Source organism: Lepidochelys kempii, chromosome 6 (assembly GCF_965140265.1).
Source record: "Lepidochelys kempii isolate rLepKem1 chromosome 6, rLepKem1.hap2, whole genome shotgun sequence".
NCBI classification, from domain to species: Eukaryota; Metazoa; Chordata; order Testudines; family Cheloniidae; genus Lepidochelys; species Lepidochelys kempii.
The window spans coordinates 4670080-4683875 of record NC_133261.1 but is presented as its reverse complement, the minus strand read 5'-3'; the positions used below and the strand labels follow the sequence as shown (position 1 = coordinate 4683875).

The 13796-nt window shown below is 57.1% G+C and overlaps 1 protein-coding gene across 1 annotated transcript; it reads right to left on the bottom strand.

The window, feature by feature from the left end:
- Positions 1-504: 504 nt before the first annotated feature.
- LOC140912709 (uncharacterized) lies at positions 505-10423 on the bottom strand. The gene is made up of 6 exons (XM_073347624.1): positions 10145-10423; positions 9487-9613; positions 8756-8860; positions 7507-8172; positions 2631-2717; positions 505-2060 (listed from the first exon to the last, which is right to left on the bottom strand). The coding sequence occupies exons 1-6, from the start codon at positions 10274-10276 to the stop codon at positions 1003-1005; spliced, it is 2175 nt and encodes a 724-aa protein (XP_073203725.1). The 5' UTR covers positions 10277-10423; the 3' UTR covers positions 505-1002.
- Between the last annotated feature and the right edge of the window lie 3373 nt (positions 10424-13796).

Genomic DNA, 13796 nt, shown 5'->3' with positions numbered 1-13796 from the left:
TGTCATCCATGGAAGATGAGTTACAGCTGGATTCTGATCTCAGTGACCCTGGTGTAAATCTGGAGTGACCTCACTGACGTCAGTCGAATTACACTGATGTAAAATGGCCATGTAAGTGAGAGCAGGATCAGGTTCCTGGCTTCAATGCCCCTAGAAAGAAGAGCTAATGATGGAGACATTGGGGTGAATCCTCACCTGCTGTATCTCACTAGAACTCCATTCACTGCAATGGAACCATGCCAATTCACACCATCTGAGGATCTGACCATTGTATCCCGCCCTCAAGGGGAGTATTGGTCACCCTAGAATCAAACTGCCCTGGGAGAAGAGAGTTGACTCTATTTGAGGCAATGTATCAACTCACCCAAAGTCGTTAGGATGGACCTGAGTGGAGACACTGTATGACACTGACCTTAGTCTAGATACCACCTGGGAAAAACTGGCACTCTTGGATACAGTTGTATCAAATCAACCGGGACAGAAGAATTGACAACAGTGGAAACATTGTACCAAGTTCAGTGACTCTATTGGAGACAACGTATCAATGCACCCAAGGAAAGAGACTGGATCTCAGTGCAGACACTGCATCAAGCGGACCCTGGCCTAGGCACCTCCAGGGAAGAATCGACTCTCTTGGAAACATTGAATCAAATTATTTCGGGAAAGGAGAAATGACCCTGCTGGAAACATTGTATCAAATGTGCCAGGTAAGGGGGGGGGGGGGTGACCCCACTGGAAACACGGAATCAGATGGACCCTGCAGGAGACATTGTTTCAAATCCTCCAGGAGAAGAGCATCAAGGACTCTACTCGCAACACTGTTAATCAGGCTGACCCTGGACAACACACTGTATGAAATCCTCCAAGGGACCAGCCGTGACTAGTGGCACCACCAATCCAAGCTGACCCCGAGGGAGATACTGGGTCAAGTTCCCCAGGAGGCCACGTTGGGATTCCTGGTCCGTGACTGGGGAGCTGAAGGCCCCTCCCTCTGCCCCAGGCTCACAGCGTCTCCCTGGTGTGTGTGCGCCAGTGTTTGACCAGGGTGGAGCTGCGCCCGAAGTCCTTGCCGCACTGGGTGCAGTGGAAGGGTTTCTCACGGCGGTGGCTCCGCTGGTGGTCCGTGTAGTGGGCGTTCTGGGAGAAGCTGCGCCCGCAGTCGGGGCAGACGTAGGGCCGCTCGCCCGTGTGGGTGCGCTGGTGGCGGATGAGGTTGGAGCTGCGGCTGAACTTCTTCCCGCACTCGGGGCACTGGTAGGGCTTCTCGCCGCGCTGGGTGCGCTGGTGCTGGAAGAGGTCGGAGCTGCGGCTGAAGCCCTTCCCGCAGTCGGGGCAGATGTAGGGCCGCTCCCCGGTGTGGACGCGCTGGTGCTTGATGAGGTCCGAGCTGCGGCTGAAGCTCTGACCGCAGTCGGGGCACTGGTAGGGGCGCTCCCCGGTGTGGACGCGCTGGTGCTTCACCAGGTCGGAGCGCTGGCTGAAGCCCTTCCCGCACTCGGGGCACGTGTTGGGCCGCTCCCCGGTGTGGGTCCTCCAGTGCTGGATGAGGGTGGAGCTGCGGCTGAAGCTTTTCCCGCACTCGGTGCACTGGTAGGGGCGCTCCCCCGTGTGCACCCGCTGATGCTGGGCCAGCAGGGAGCTCCGGGTGAAGCTCTTCCCGCACTCGCTGCAGATGGTCGGGGGGGCCTCGCGGCAAGGGGGCTTCCTGGGGGCTCGTCTGGGCTGGGTGGGTGCCAATGGGAGAGGCAGCCCTGGGGGCTTTTCCCACTGAGATTCCAGGGCTGAAGGGGTTGGTGAGCCAGGAGAGCGCTCGGAGGTTCGCCGCAGGGCTGGAACCTGGGATAAAGTCTCATCAGACAACGCCCCATCTGGGTCCTCTTCTACGGACTCATTCCGATCAGACATTACCCCATCTGGGTTTTCTTCTATGGACTCGTTCCCACCAGGCAGCGTCCCATGTGGATCTTCTCCCATGGAAACATCCTCATCAGGTGATGCCCCATCTGGATCTGCTCCCACTGGCCCATGCTGCCGGGGACTCTCCTCATCCATCCTGCCACCTGCAGGGAGAGAGAGAATCTAGCCAGGGCTCATTCCCTGGGGTTGCCAGGTGTCCAGCTTTCAACCAAACACCTGGTCGAAAAGGGACCCTCGCTGGTGTGGTGAAAATGAGCACGTGCGTGAGGGTGGAGGGAGCAGGGTGGGATTTCGGAGAAGGGGCAGGGCCTCCGAAAAGGGGCGGGGCAAGGGTGTTCCTGTTTGTTGGGTCAGAAAGTTGGTCTGCTCAGTTGATAAACTCCCCGGGGGTGGCAAAGGGGTTTGTCACTGAGCAGGGGTTTGTCACCTGAGGAGCGGGAAGTCAATTCCCCTAAACACTTTCCCAGTAAGGAGAGGACAGGCTGGTTCTGCCCCAATAGCCCAGCTGAGCCCTCAGAGAAAGGCTGGGGGAGGGGAGGGCTCCTGCCAGGCTGGGAGCCAGGAATGGCACCTGCCATGAGGACAGGACATCTGCTGGGGATGATACTGAGTGTGACGAGACAGAACTGGGGGGCTCCCGGTGGCTTTGCTGGGACCCCAGCTGTTCTCTTCACTCCTGGCCACTCTTGGAACCAGTGTCACTCATTGCTCACCTTTGTGGACACCTTTCAGGCTCTCCTGTTCCTCAAGCACCCCGGAGATCCGGGACACATGGCTCTTCCTCTCCCTGCATCTCGGTGATCACGGCAGGGATGGGGAATCCTGCTGGCAGGGAAGGAAATGGGTGAGTTTGTTACATCTCCCCTGAGGGCTCAGTAGAAAAGGCTGCTGCCTGATTGTAAACCTGGCCCTGTTCTGTGCACACAGGTGGGGGCAGATCCAAGCGGAGGTGACATTTCACAAGGGCACTTTTGGGCTCTTCCATAGAGAAGCAGTGATCAAGCCATAATGACAGAGGAGTCCTGCTGTACCTACCTCCCAACCCTCCCCCTGCTGTAACCCCCCAGACCCTACTCCCCTCCCAGAGCTGGGGAGAGAACCCAGGAGTCCTGGCTCCCAGCCCACCCTCTCCTGTATTCCCCCAAACCCTACTCTCCTCCCAGAGCTGGGGAGAGAACCCAGGAGTCCTGGCTCCCAGCCCTCCCCCTCCTGTATTCCCCCAAACCCTACTCCCCTCCCAGAGCTGGGCAGAGAACCCAGGAGTCCTGGCTCCCAGCCCTCCCCCTCCTGTATTCCCCCAAACCCTACTCCCCTCCCAGAGCTGGGCAGAGAACCCAGGAGTCCTGGCTCCCAGCCCACCCTCTCCTGTAGCCCCCCCAGACCCTACTCCCCTCCCAGAGCTGGGGAGAGAACCCAGGAGTCCTGGCTCCCAGCCCTCCCCCTCCTGTACCCCCCCGACCCTACTCCCCTCCCAGAGCTGGGGAGAGAACCCAGGAGTCCTGGCTCCCAGCCCTCCCCCTCCTGTACCCCCCCCGACCCTACTCCCCTCCCAGAGCTGGGCAGAGAACCCAGGAGTCCTGGCTCCCAGCCCACCCTCTCTTGTAGCCCCCCCAGACCCTACTCCCCTCCCAGAGCTGGGGAGAGAACCCAGGAGTCCTGGCTCCCAGCCCACCCTCTCCTGTAGCCCCCCCAGACCCTACTCCCCTCCCAGAGCTGGGCAGAGAACCCAGGAGTCCTGGCTCCCAGCCCACCCTCTCCTGTAGCCCCCCCAGACCCTACTCCCCTCCCAGAGCTGGGGAGAGAACCCAGGAGTCCTGGCTCCCAGCCCTCCCCCTCCTGTACCCCCCCCCCCAGACCCTACTCCCCTCCCAGAGCTGGGGAGAGAACCCAGGAGTCCTGGCTCCCAGCCCTCCCCCTCCTGTACCCCCCCGACCCCACCCCCTCCCTTTGGCGGTGCTCGGGGTTATTTAAAAGCCACATCCCTGCAGCTCAGCTGCTCTCTACCCCCCATCCGGGGCACAGGGCTCCGCCTGCGGGACTCCCGACGGAGGCGAACCCCTGCCCGGAGGGGCAGAAGCTCCGTCCGCCGGGGTCCGGGCCGAGGAGCCGCTCACCCGGCTGCCAGCCGCAGCTCAGCGGGGACAGGATGCGGTGCGCCGGCAACCCGGTCCCCAGGAAATCTTCCCGGCCCCACCGTTCCTGCTGCCCGGGAACGAGCCCGGACCCCCGGGTTCTCGCCCCAGCTCTGCGAGGGGAGCCCGGACTCCTGGGTTCTCGCCCCAGCTCTGCGAGGGGAGTGGGGGCTGGGAGCCCGGACTCCTGGGTTCTCGCCCCAGCTCTGCGAGGGGAGTGGGGGCTGGGAGCCCGGACCCCCGGGTTCTCGCCCCAGCTCTGCGAGGGGAGCCCGGACTCCTGGGTTCTCGCCCCAGCTCTGCGAGGGGAGTGGGGGCTGGGAGCCCGGACCCCCGGGTTCTCGCCCCAGCTCTGCGAGGGGAGCCCGGACCCCCGGGTTCTCTCCCCAGCTCTGCGAGGGGAGTGGGGGCTGGGAGCCCGGACTCCTGGGTTCTCGCCCCAGCTCTGCGAGGGGAGCCCGGACCCCCGGGTTCTCGCCCCAGCTCTGCGAGGGGAGTGGGGGCTGGGAGCCCGGACCCCCGGGTTCTCGCCCCAGCTCTGCGAGGGGAGTGGGGGCTGGGAGCCCGGACCCCCGGGTTCTCGCCCCAGCTCTGCGAGGGGAGCCCGGACCCCCGGGTTCTCGCCCCAGCTCTGCGAGGGGAGTGGGGGCTGGGAGCCCGGACCCCCGGGTTCTCGCCCCAGCTCTGCGAGGGGAGTGGGGGCTGGGAGCCCGGACCCCCGGGTTCTCGCCCCAGCTCTGCGAGGGGAGTGGGGGCTGGGAGCCCGGACCCCTGGGTTCTCTCCCCAGCTCTGCGAGGGGAGTGGGGGCTGGGAGCCCGGACCCCTGGGTTCTCTCTTGTAAAAAATGACCTGATTTAATAATGTCTGGGGTTATAGGAACAGGGGCAGGGAATTTTTGTTTAATGCCTTTTTAAAAAAAATAAGAAAATGCACCTTTTATAGTTTTCTCTGCCTCTTGTGGCTGGTCCACATGGAAGATAACAGCCTTCTACAGCTGCATGCTAATACTCCTTTATCTCAAGCAGTAGAGGCCCATGCTGTGGACTTTAAGGGCCTAGCTTCCAATCCTGCTGATAAGTGAGCGGGGGAAGCTTTGTTAAACTTGCATTGTTTGCAACCCAGAGATTGCAGCATTATGTCAGAGCCTGGAAGTGAAATGGATTAGAAACAAAAAGGAAATTGACTGGACCCGATTCATTGCCTCACCTGCATGAAATGCAAAAAGGAAAGCATGCAGCCGGCATGAATCCCTCCTGCCCTGTATGTTGTGTTGCGACTTATTCCTGTTGCAAAGCGAATTTAAAATGCCCCCACGGGGGTGAGTGGTGGATTCTGACCTGTTGTGTTTTTGACTCACTTTGCCCAAATGTGGAAAAAGATATGAGGTCGTGGAGAGTCTCTTCTAATTAGGCCAGTTCAGCCATGTCAGATCCCACACTCAGGTATGTTTACTGTGTGTGGAGTAATAATAGATTAATACATTTTAAGGCAAGAAAGGGCCATTAGGATCATCTTAATCTGACCTGCTAACACAGGCCCGAACATTTCTCTTAGTAGCTCCTGCATCCATCTCATAACTGCTGGTGGAGCTAGATCGTTTGAAGAGAAATGTCCAATCTTGATTTTGAGTGATAAAAGAATCCACCACATTCCCAGATAAATTACGGTTAATCCCCTTGAGTGTTAAAAATCAGACCTTTATTTCCTGTTGGAATTCACCTCCTCTCAGCTCCCAGCCTTTCGATCGTGCTATACAGTTGCCTGCTAATATTTAATGATCTCAACGACTGTGTTTATTTAACAGAAATAATTCCACTGAGCTCGGTTGAAAATGGTCGAAGGAAGGCAAAGGCATTCTTATCCAGAGCCACTCCACCCCAAAGGATTACATCATCAGAACAGGCACTCATTGGTGATCGGATCCCAAAGACAGGGGGAGGTTTCTGTAGGTGCTCAGAGAGGGAGCATTTTCTCCCTTCTCTGGGATGAGATGCCCTGTTGCAATGAATATGCACAAGATAGGGAAGTGCCAATATTTCTCCAGAGACCTGCTGGGGATGACACTGAGTGAGGGGAGACAGAAGTGAGGGGCTCCCGCTGGCTTGGCTGGGACCCCAGCTTCCCCCTTCACTCCGAGCCGGTGTCCCTCATTCCTCTTAACTCTGGATTTCCTGGGATTATTAGTTATTAAAATAATCAGTTTTACCAAGACATCAGTGCCTTGCAAATTTTTAACGGTGAGGGGAATTAACCAGTGGAACAATTTACCAACGGCTGTGGTGGATTCTCGATTCCTGGCAATTTTTAAATCCAGATTGGAAGTTTTTCTAAAAGATCTGCTCTAGTTCAAACAGGGATTAATTCACGAAAATTGTATGGCTTGTGTTATACAGGAGATCAGAGGAGATGATCTAATGGTCCCTTACAGTCTATGAATCCTTACAGTTTATTCCAGTAGTGTCTAGTGATCCCAGTTTCACTCAGGGCCCTTCTTGTGCTGAAAAGAGGGGCCCCAGGTCCAGAAAGGGGGGCTCCAGGTCCAACAAGGGGTAAGATTAAACCCCTCATTCAACACTAAAGAGTTGAAAGTGGTCTGGGCTTTCATGTCAAATTACTGCTGACTTAATCCCATAGTAACAATAACCAAATCTCTTTATCCTAGTGTGGAAGTAGAGAAAAGGATAAAGGGAATTTGAACGCAGATATCTTGACTTCTAGGAATAAAGTTACGAGTCAGGCTAACACTAGCTCTAATAACGTGAGATTTCAGGCAGGCCCTGGGCGAGTGGAACAAGAAAACCGGTAAGAGATGCTGTTTTTCGACCTTGTGTTAGATAAGAATGGAATACACACTGCTAAGAAAAGGAAGACGTCAGAAGGAATATGTATAAACAGGATGCGGTTGTTGATCATTATTGTTGGTAACAAAAGGTACAAATGCTTGTCCTAATTGTTTATCTAACGGAGACCTGCTCAGGGAGAGGAATCCCTGCCCATCTGTATTCTCCTATGCAACTGCTCATAATAAAGCTGCCTCTGGCTTGTTGCTTCCAAGTCAGAGTGAGGACATTGTTTTCTTCCACACTCGCATTAAAGATACACAAAAAGAAGGAAAACCAGTGAAGGCTGTGAAAAGTAAAGTCTTAAGTAAGGCTTTTATTTTTTACAGTCCCCCTTATTCCCTTTCCTTTGCGCTGTAAGGTTTCTCTTTAAGCTTGTCTGACAGTCTTTTGGTGGCCAAGAGGTGGTGGCAGCCCCATCTAATTATCATCAACCAATCACAACACATTTTGCTGCCTGCAGCCAGTGACTTTCCCTGGAGCTTTGCAGAAGCCTCCGCGGGACCCCACTGCAGCAGAGGGCCCGGCCCTGGCGCTCCAGCATCACATTGGAGGCAATACCCAACCCGGGAATGGCAGCGTCCCACCCCCAGCGCATGGTGCAGCCCTGATCTCTACGGCCGGGGCGGCCCCCATGGGGGAGCACTGCAGCAGCCTCCTCCTCGGTGTGTCCCTGGTGGTGCCGGGTCAGCCGGTGCTTGCGGCAGAAGCTCCTCCCGCACCGGGCATGGAGGTAGGGCCGCTCCCCCGCATGGAGCGCCGGGGCTGCGCCAGGTTGGAGCGGAGAGGCAGACGCCTTTCCCGCCGTCGAGGCCGCGGACGGGGGTCTCGCCAGTGCGGGCACGCCGGTGCTCGATCCGGTTGGAGCTCTGGCCGAAGGCAGCGCACAGGTAGGGCCGCTGGCTCGTGCGGGTGCGCAGGTGGGTGGCCAAGTGCGGCTTCTGCCGGAAGCTCTTGTCGCACTCGGTGCAGCCGTCGGGCCTCCCGGAGCCCTTGCTGCGCTCAGGGGCCCTCCCGTGGTCCCTGGGCCGAGGCGGCCTCGCCGCGGCCGAGGGCTCGAAGAGGATGCCCAGTAGCCAGCCGAAGCCTCGCTCCTGGCGGCTGGATGTAGCAGATCTGCCAGGCGGGGGTGCCCCGGGCTGGCTCCCCCAAGCCCTGCCCTGGCTGGGGTTCTGCATGGCCCACTTCCGGGCTATCCCTGGGAAGGTCTGCTGGGGCTGCAGCCTCTTGAGGCTTCCCTGGATGGGATTCTCCTGGCTCTGCCTCCAGCGCCTCTCGCCTCCTGGGAAAGGAAGAGAGATTCAGAGATGAAGGTGTAAATGGGCAGAGCCCCATTACCGACTCCAGGGGAGCACTGCTGATTTACACCCTCCGGGGATCTGGCCCCACGGACTCCAGCAGAGCAACACTGATTTACACCCTCCAGGGATCTGGCCCCACTGACTCCAGGCCAGAAGGGGACCATAACATGATCATGGAGTTTGATGTCCTTCAAGGAACACATTGAGAAAATTTCACGGAGTAATTCCTCAAGAGAATACAGCCGGGACTCGTTCCCTGCGCCAGTGAGAGAGGGGTCAGCAAAAGGGTTTGTCACTGAGCAGAAAACCTGATGGGCAGGAAGCAAATCCCCCCAAAACCCTTCCTCGGGGCTGCCCCAACATCCCAGCTAAGCCCTCAGAGAAAGGCTGGGGGAGGGAAGGGCTCTTGCCAGGGGTGGGATCCAGGAGTGACACCTGCCGTGAGGACACAGACCTGCTGGGGATGACACTGAGTGAGGGGAGACAGAAGTGGGGGGCTCCCGCTGGCTTGGCTGGAACCCCAGCTTCCCCCTTCACTCCAAGCCGGTGTCCCTCATTCCTCACCTGTGAGGGTGATCTCCCTTTCCTCAGAGCCCTGGAAAGCCGGGACCCTCGGCTCTTCCCCTCGCTCCATCCAGGAGATCACAGCCAGGTCGGGGACAGGGAATCCTGCTCGGGGGAAGGAAACAGGCGAGACGGGGCTCGCTGAAATCTCCCCCAAGGGCTCGGTGCAGAGAATTCACCCTGATTTTAATCCCAGCCCCGCTCTCTGTGGGGGGACACGGGATCAGAGTGGAGGGGGAAAGTTCACAGGGACCCTTTGGGGGCAGGGAGATGCCTGTGGGCAGGTGGGCTGTGCCCCCTGTGAGGGAGACAGGGCTCTGCATTATGCTCCATGGGGCACGGATTGTCTCTGCTCTGGGTCTGTGCAGCACCGAGCACAGTGGGGGCCTGGGCCCATGACTGGGTTTCTTAGGCATTACTGTAATACACCTAATAAATAATGTACAGTGCCCAGCAAAATGCGGTCCTGGCCCATGACTGGGGTTCCTAGGGATTACCATAATACACTTAATATATAATATACAGCACCCAGCACAGTGCCGTGGCTGAGGCTCAGAGGTGCTAGAGCCATATAAATACAATACATCCCAGTGGTCAGAGGTGGAGGTCTGGGGGCTTCAGGGGCCACTCCCCCAGAAATCTATAGGGCTCGGGAAGAGTCATGAGCTGAAGCCTCCCTGGGTGCATAAGCCCCCCCAAATCCCCAGGGAGCAGGGGCAGTGCCGGCTCACCCAGTGAGATGAGAGCCTGGTAGTTCTCCTGCATGACGTCCCTGTAGAGCTGCCTCTGCCCTTCGTCCAGGAGCCCCCACTCCTCCCGGGAGAAACACACGGCCACCTCCTCGAACCCCACCGGCACCTGGCGAGTGATTCCAGGGCAGACAGTGAAAACAACGCTGTTCACATTCTCCATTGTGTAACTCCCCAAATGCCACTGCAGCGACCATGGATAGTCCCCAACCGGATCTATCCCGTCCCCCCTGCCCTGAGCCAGCCAGTCCCCCTGCCCTGGGGCTGGACCAGAGCCGGCGCCCCCTAGAGGGGAAAGGCCCCCTTCCCCATCCCCCTTGAGCCAGCCAGTCCCCCTGCCCTGGGGCTGGACCAGAGCCGGCGCCCCCTAGAGGGGAAAGACCCCCTTCCCCATCCCCCTTGAGCCAGCCAGTCCCCCTGCCCTGGGGCTGGACCAGAGTCGGCGCCCCCTAGAGGGGAAAGGCCTTGTGCCCCATTTCCCACTGTCCCCCTGCTCCGAATTAGCCGCCCCCCCCCGCCCGAAGATCGGTTCTGATTCCCCAGTAGGGTTAGGGAACATTTCTAACCCCACTACATACTTCTTATTAACCGGGTTTGTTACAGTAGCGCCCAAGGGCAGAGCTCAGGGACTGTTTCCTACCGGGGCTGCCATCCCCCCCCCCCGGCTGTCTGGGTCTCCTGCTGGGGGTGGGGGGGGTCCTTCTCCCCTCTCCTCCTCACTCTCCCTGCCTCCTGCTCTGCCGATCTTCCTCTCCGCTCCCTTCCTCCGCATCTGCTCCCCGGCCGGGACACACCGGGGGCCCAGCCCGCCTCTGTCCCTGGGGGGCAGCCCTAGGAGCCTGGCTCCTACAGCAGGGCAGGCTAGACGAGCACAGCGCTCCCTCCCGTCTGGCCTCTCCCCTGAGGACCCAGGAGTCCGGGCAATCAGCACCGTTATAAACACCATCCCTGGGGAAACATCCCAGCCGCTGCTGGTTCCTGCCGCAGACTAGCTCCGGCTCCAGCGCCGCCCGGGACAGATCGGCTCCGTGCCCCGGGCCCCCCTGCACCCGGAGCCAGCCGCGGCGTGGGGGCAGGGGGCTGGGGGCGCTGCGCTGCTGGGCTAGCCGGGCTGGAGTCTCCGGAGGCGCCCGGGTGCCCAGAGGAAGGATTTCCCGGGGACACCCAGCCCAGAGGCTCCCACTTTGGATCCCATCATCCCGGGGAATCCTTAGCCCAATGCCCTGCGGGCCCCCCCCCCCCCAGTTAGCAGCCTCCGGGCGGGCGGGGAGCGGGAGGGTGCTAGTTTACCTGGGGGGGGGGGAGCAGGGAATCAGGACTCCTGGGTTCTAACCCCAGCTCTGGGTGAGCGGGGTTGAATGGGTGAGATTCAGGACCAGGGGGATCCAGTGGGTTTGAGCAGGGGGAGTCAGCAGGACTCCTGGGTTCTATCGCTGTGTTGGGGGCTGTCGTGGGTTACCGCAGAGGCTGGGAGTCAGGACGCCGGGGTTCTGCTCCGGGTGGGGAGGGGGTGGGGGTGTAAAGGGTGAGAGCCGAGGCTGGGAGTCAGGACTCCTGGCTTTTATTCCCTGTTTCTATTCCCTTTGTTCCCTGCAAGGGGCACTGCCCCTCCCCCCAGAAATCTCACTGCCTCCAGGGGACCCCTTGAACATTTCCCCCTGCTTAGATCCAACATCCCTCCACTACAGAGAACGGGGCTGGGGTTAAAATCAGGGCACGGTCTCTGTACCGAGCCCTCAGGGGAGATTTCACCAAGCGCCCTCTCCCTCGCCTGTTTCCTTCCCCACCAGCCGGATTCCCTGACGGGCCCATAATCTCCCGCATGGAGCCAGGGGAAGAGCCGAGGGTCCCAGATCTCCAGGGCTCCCAGGAAAGGGAGATCCCCAGAGGTGCCCACACCGGCGAGGAATCAGCGGTCCCAGCAAAGCCATGGGGAGCCCCCCCCCCAATTCTGTCACATCTCATTCAGTCTCATCCCCAGCAGGTGCCCTGTCCTCCTGGCAGGTGTCATCCCTGGATCTCCCAGGTCTACGCTGTTGGGTCTGATGGCCTCTACTCATCTATCTTTGAAATTGTGGCTCAGGGACACTTTCATCGACAGAGGGTCGAGGGTTCTGCTCCCACCCCCGGGATGTGGCTGCAGCCTGAACAAAGTTCTGTAAGATATTGAGTTTTCAGGACCACAGTCTTAGCTGGGGTCAATCCACTGTAACACCAGACGTGGATCACGGGTCACTAATTCTAGGACCTTTGGATCTCACAGCCTGAGACACGAATATCTGAGCAAAAACATTTTCGCTCATAAACCTTTTACTTCACCCAGCCACTAGAGGGTGATAAAGGCCTGCACTGTTTAATCATGGTGGATTACACCCACAGCAGCTGCTCTTCTATCCCTTCATTTCATCTTTAGGCTGCAGTGGGAATCATTTAGGCTGAAGGTGAAATCAATGGGCAGAAGCAAGCTTCCCATGACGGTTGGTTGGGAATTTCTTTTTGACAATTCCACCCCCCCCCCCAAAAAAAAAAAACAACCCACCAAATCCTCAAAACTGAAACTATTTGCGGGCAAGGGTGGGTTTTAATGAACTTCCCCACTAGGGAAGAGCGTAGAACATCTTGAAAAAGTCCCCCTTTGACATTGTTTAGGGTAAAAAGGTTTGGGTATTTTGGGTTCCAAATGACTTCACAGAATTTAAAACTTAAAATAAAAAAAGGAAAAATAAGGTCCAAATTGAAACAAAAGGTTTCAAAATGACTTTGAAACCTGAACAAATTTATTTTTCAGTTTGTCGATTTGCAGACAGCTTTGAGATTTCAATTTTTTGTCCCTATTCAGGACAGGAAAGTTTTTCAAAATCTTGAACATTTTGGCTGGACAGAAAAACCATTTTCTACTCAGCCCGACTTCTGATAGCGCACACCCAGAATGCTTTCTGAGGATTTCTCATCGACAGACATGGCTATTGCATGCACCTGGGTCTTTACTTTCTTTTTGTGTCTGTTTTTGCCAGCATGAATCAGTGTTTTTTATTGACATGATTCCTACTAAAATATAACCGTTGCATTTTTTTTTAAAAGGGGAGAGAGGTCTTTTTTTTCCCGCACTGTGATAAATTTTACTAGGGCTCCATTTCAACCAGGGAAGTCATTAAAGGTTATAATAAAACTTAGTGAAAGCTAGATCTGGGTTCTAGAATCTGTCTATCCATTCGTATACACATCCATCCATCCCTGTACACATCTATCTAATCTAATCTATCTATCAATCCATCCCCATACACCCCCTCTATCTATCTATCTCTCTTCTTCTTTAGATCCTCATTTGCTGATCCAGCTAATTTATCCAATCTGTCTAATACTGATAAATCCTGAATGCTAGGATCTATCTTTCTATCCATCCATCTCCCTTTACACACCCACCGATCTACAGATGAAACGTGCTATATAAGAGTTGGGTATTCTCTCTCTCGTACACATCTCTCTCTCTCTCTAAGACTTTCCTCACTGTGGTCTCTGAACACCTCATTACCCCAGTATTTTGATTTTTAAACACCCCACCTCTCCCCGGCACAGGGAATGAGCCCTGGCTGGATTCTCTCGCTCTCTCACAGCAGGTGCTGGGACGGCAGAGGAGAATCCCCAGCAGGAAGGGCTGGCAGGAGTGGAGCCGCACGAGATGTCCCAGAGCGGGAGACCCCCTGGGGGAGAGACCCACTCAGCAGGGATGAGGCTCCTGGGAAGACAAGCCAGGCGAAAAACCCTACACGTGCTCCTGCTGTGGAAGAGCTTCAGCTGGCTCTCCCACCTGGCCATCCACCAGCACCCTCACCAATGCACCAAGTACGGGAAGAGCTTTGGCCAGAGCACTGCACCGATCCAGCACCAGGGCACCTACACGGGCGAGCGGCTCTACGAGTGCGCAGAGTGTGGGGAAAACTTCATCCAGAGCACCGTGCTGATCCAGCACCAAGGCACCCACATATTCCAGGTGCCATTTGGGATTTAACTGGTAGAGGTGGCAATGTCATCCGGGTCCCCCTCTGTGGCCTGGCCAGGACATCTTTCAGGATCAAGACGACGAAGGTCCAGGGTACGAGGAGACGGTGAGGGTGGCATCTATCATGGCGAAGCACCTCCTTCGCCTTCTCTTGTCTTGCTGTCAGCCAGCATCATGGTGGGCAGCTTTTCCCAAAAATCTTTTCTCTTTAAGGACCCCAGAAGGAGAGTGATGGATGGAGCAGCCCATCTTCTCATTGTTTTGCCCACCAGTTAGGCCTAATTTCTGAGAT

Coding starts and splice junctions, on each gene's coding strand:
- LOC140912709 (XM_073347624.1), bottom strand. CDS start 10,276: ATGCGGAGGAAGGGAGCGGAGAGGAAGATCGGCAGAGCAGGAGGCAGG. Junction 8,173..8,755: donor AAGGGAGATCACCCTCACAG/GTGAGGAATGAG, acceptor TTCCTTTCCCAG/GAGGCGAGAGGCGCTGGAGG. Junction 2,061..2,630: donor CCTGAAAGGTGTCCACAAAG/GTGAGCAATGAG, acceptor CTCTCCCTGCAG/GTGGCAGGATGGATGAGGAG.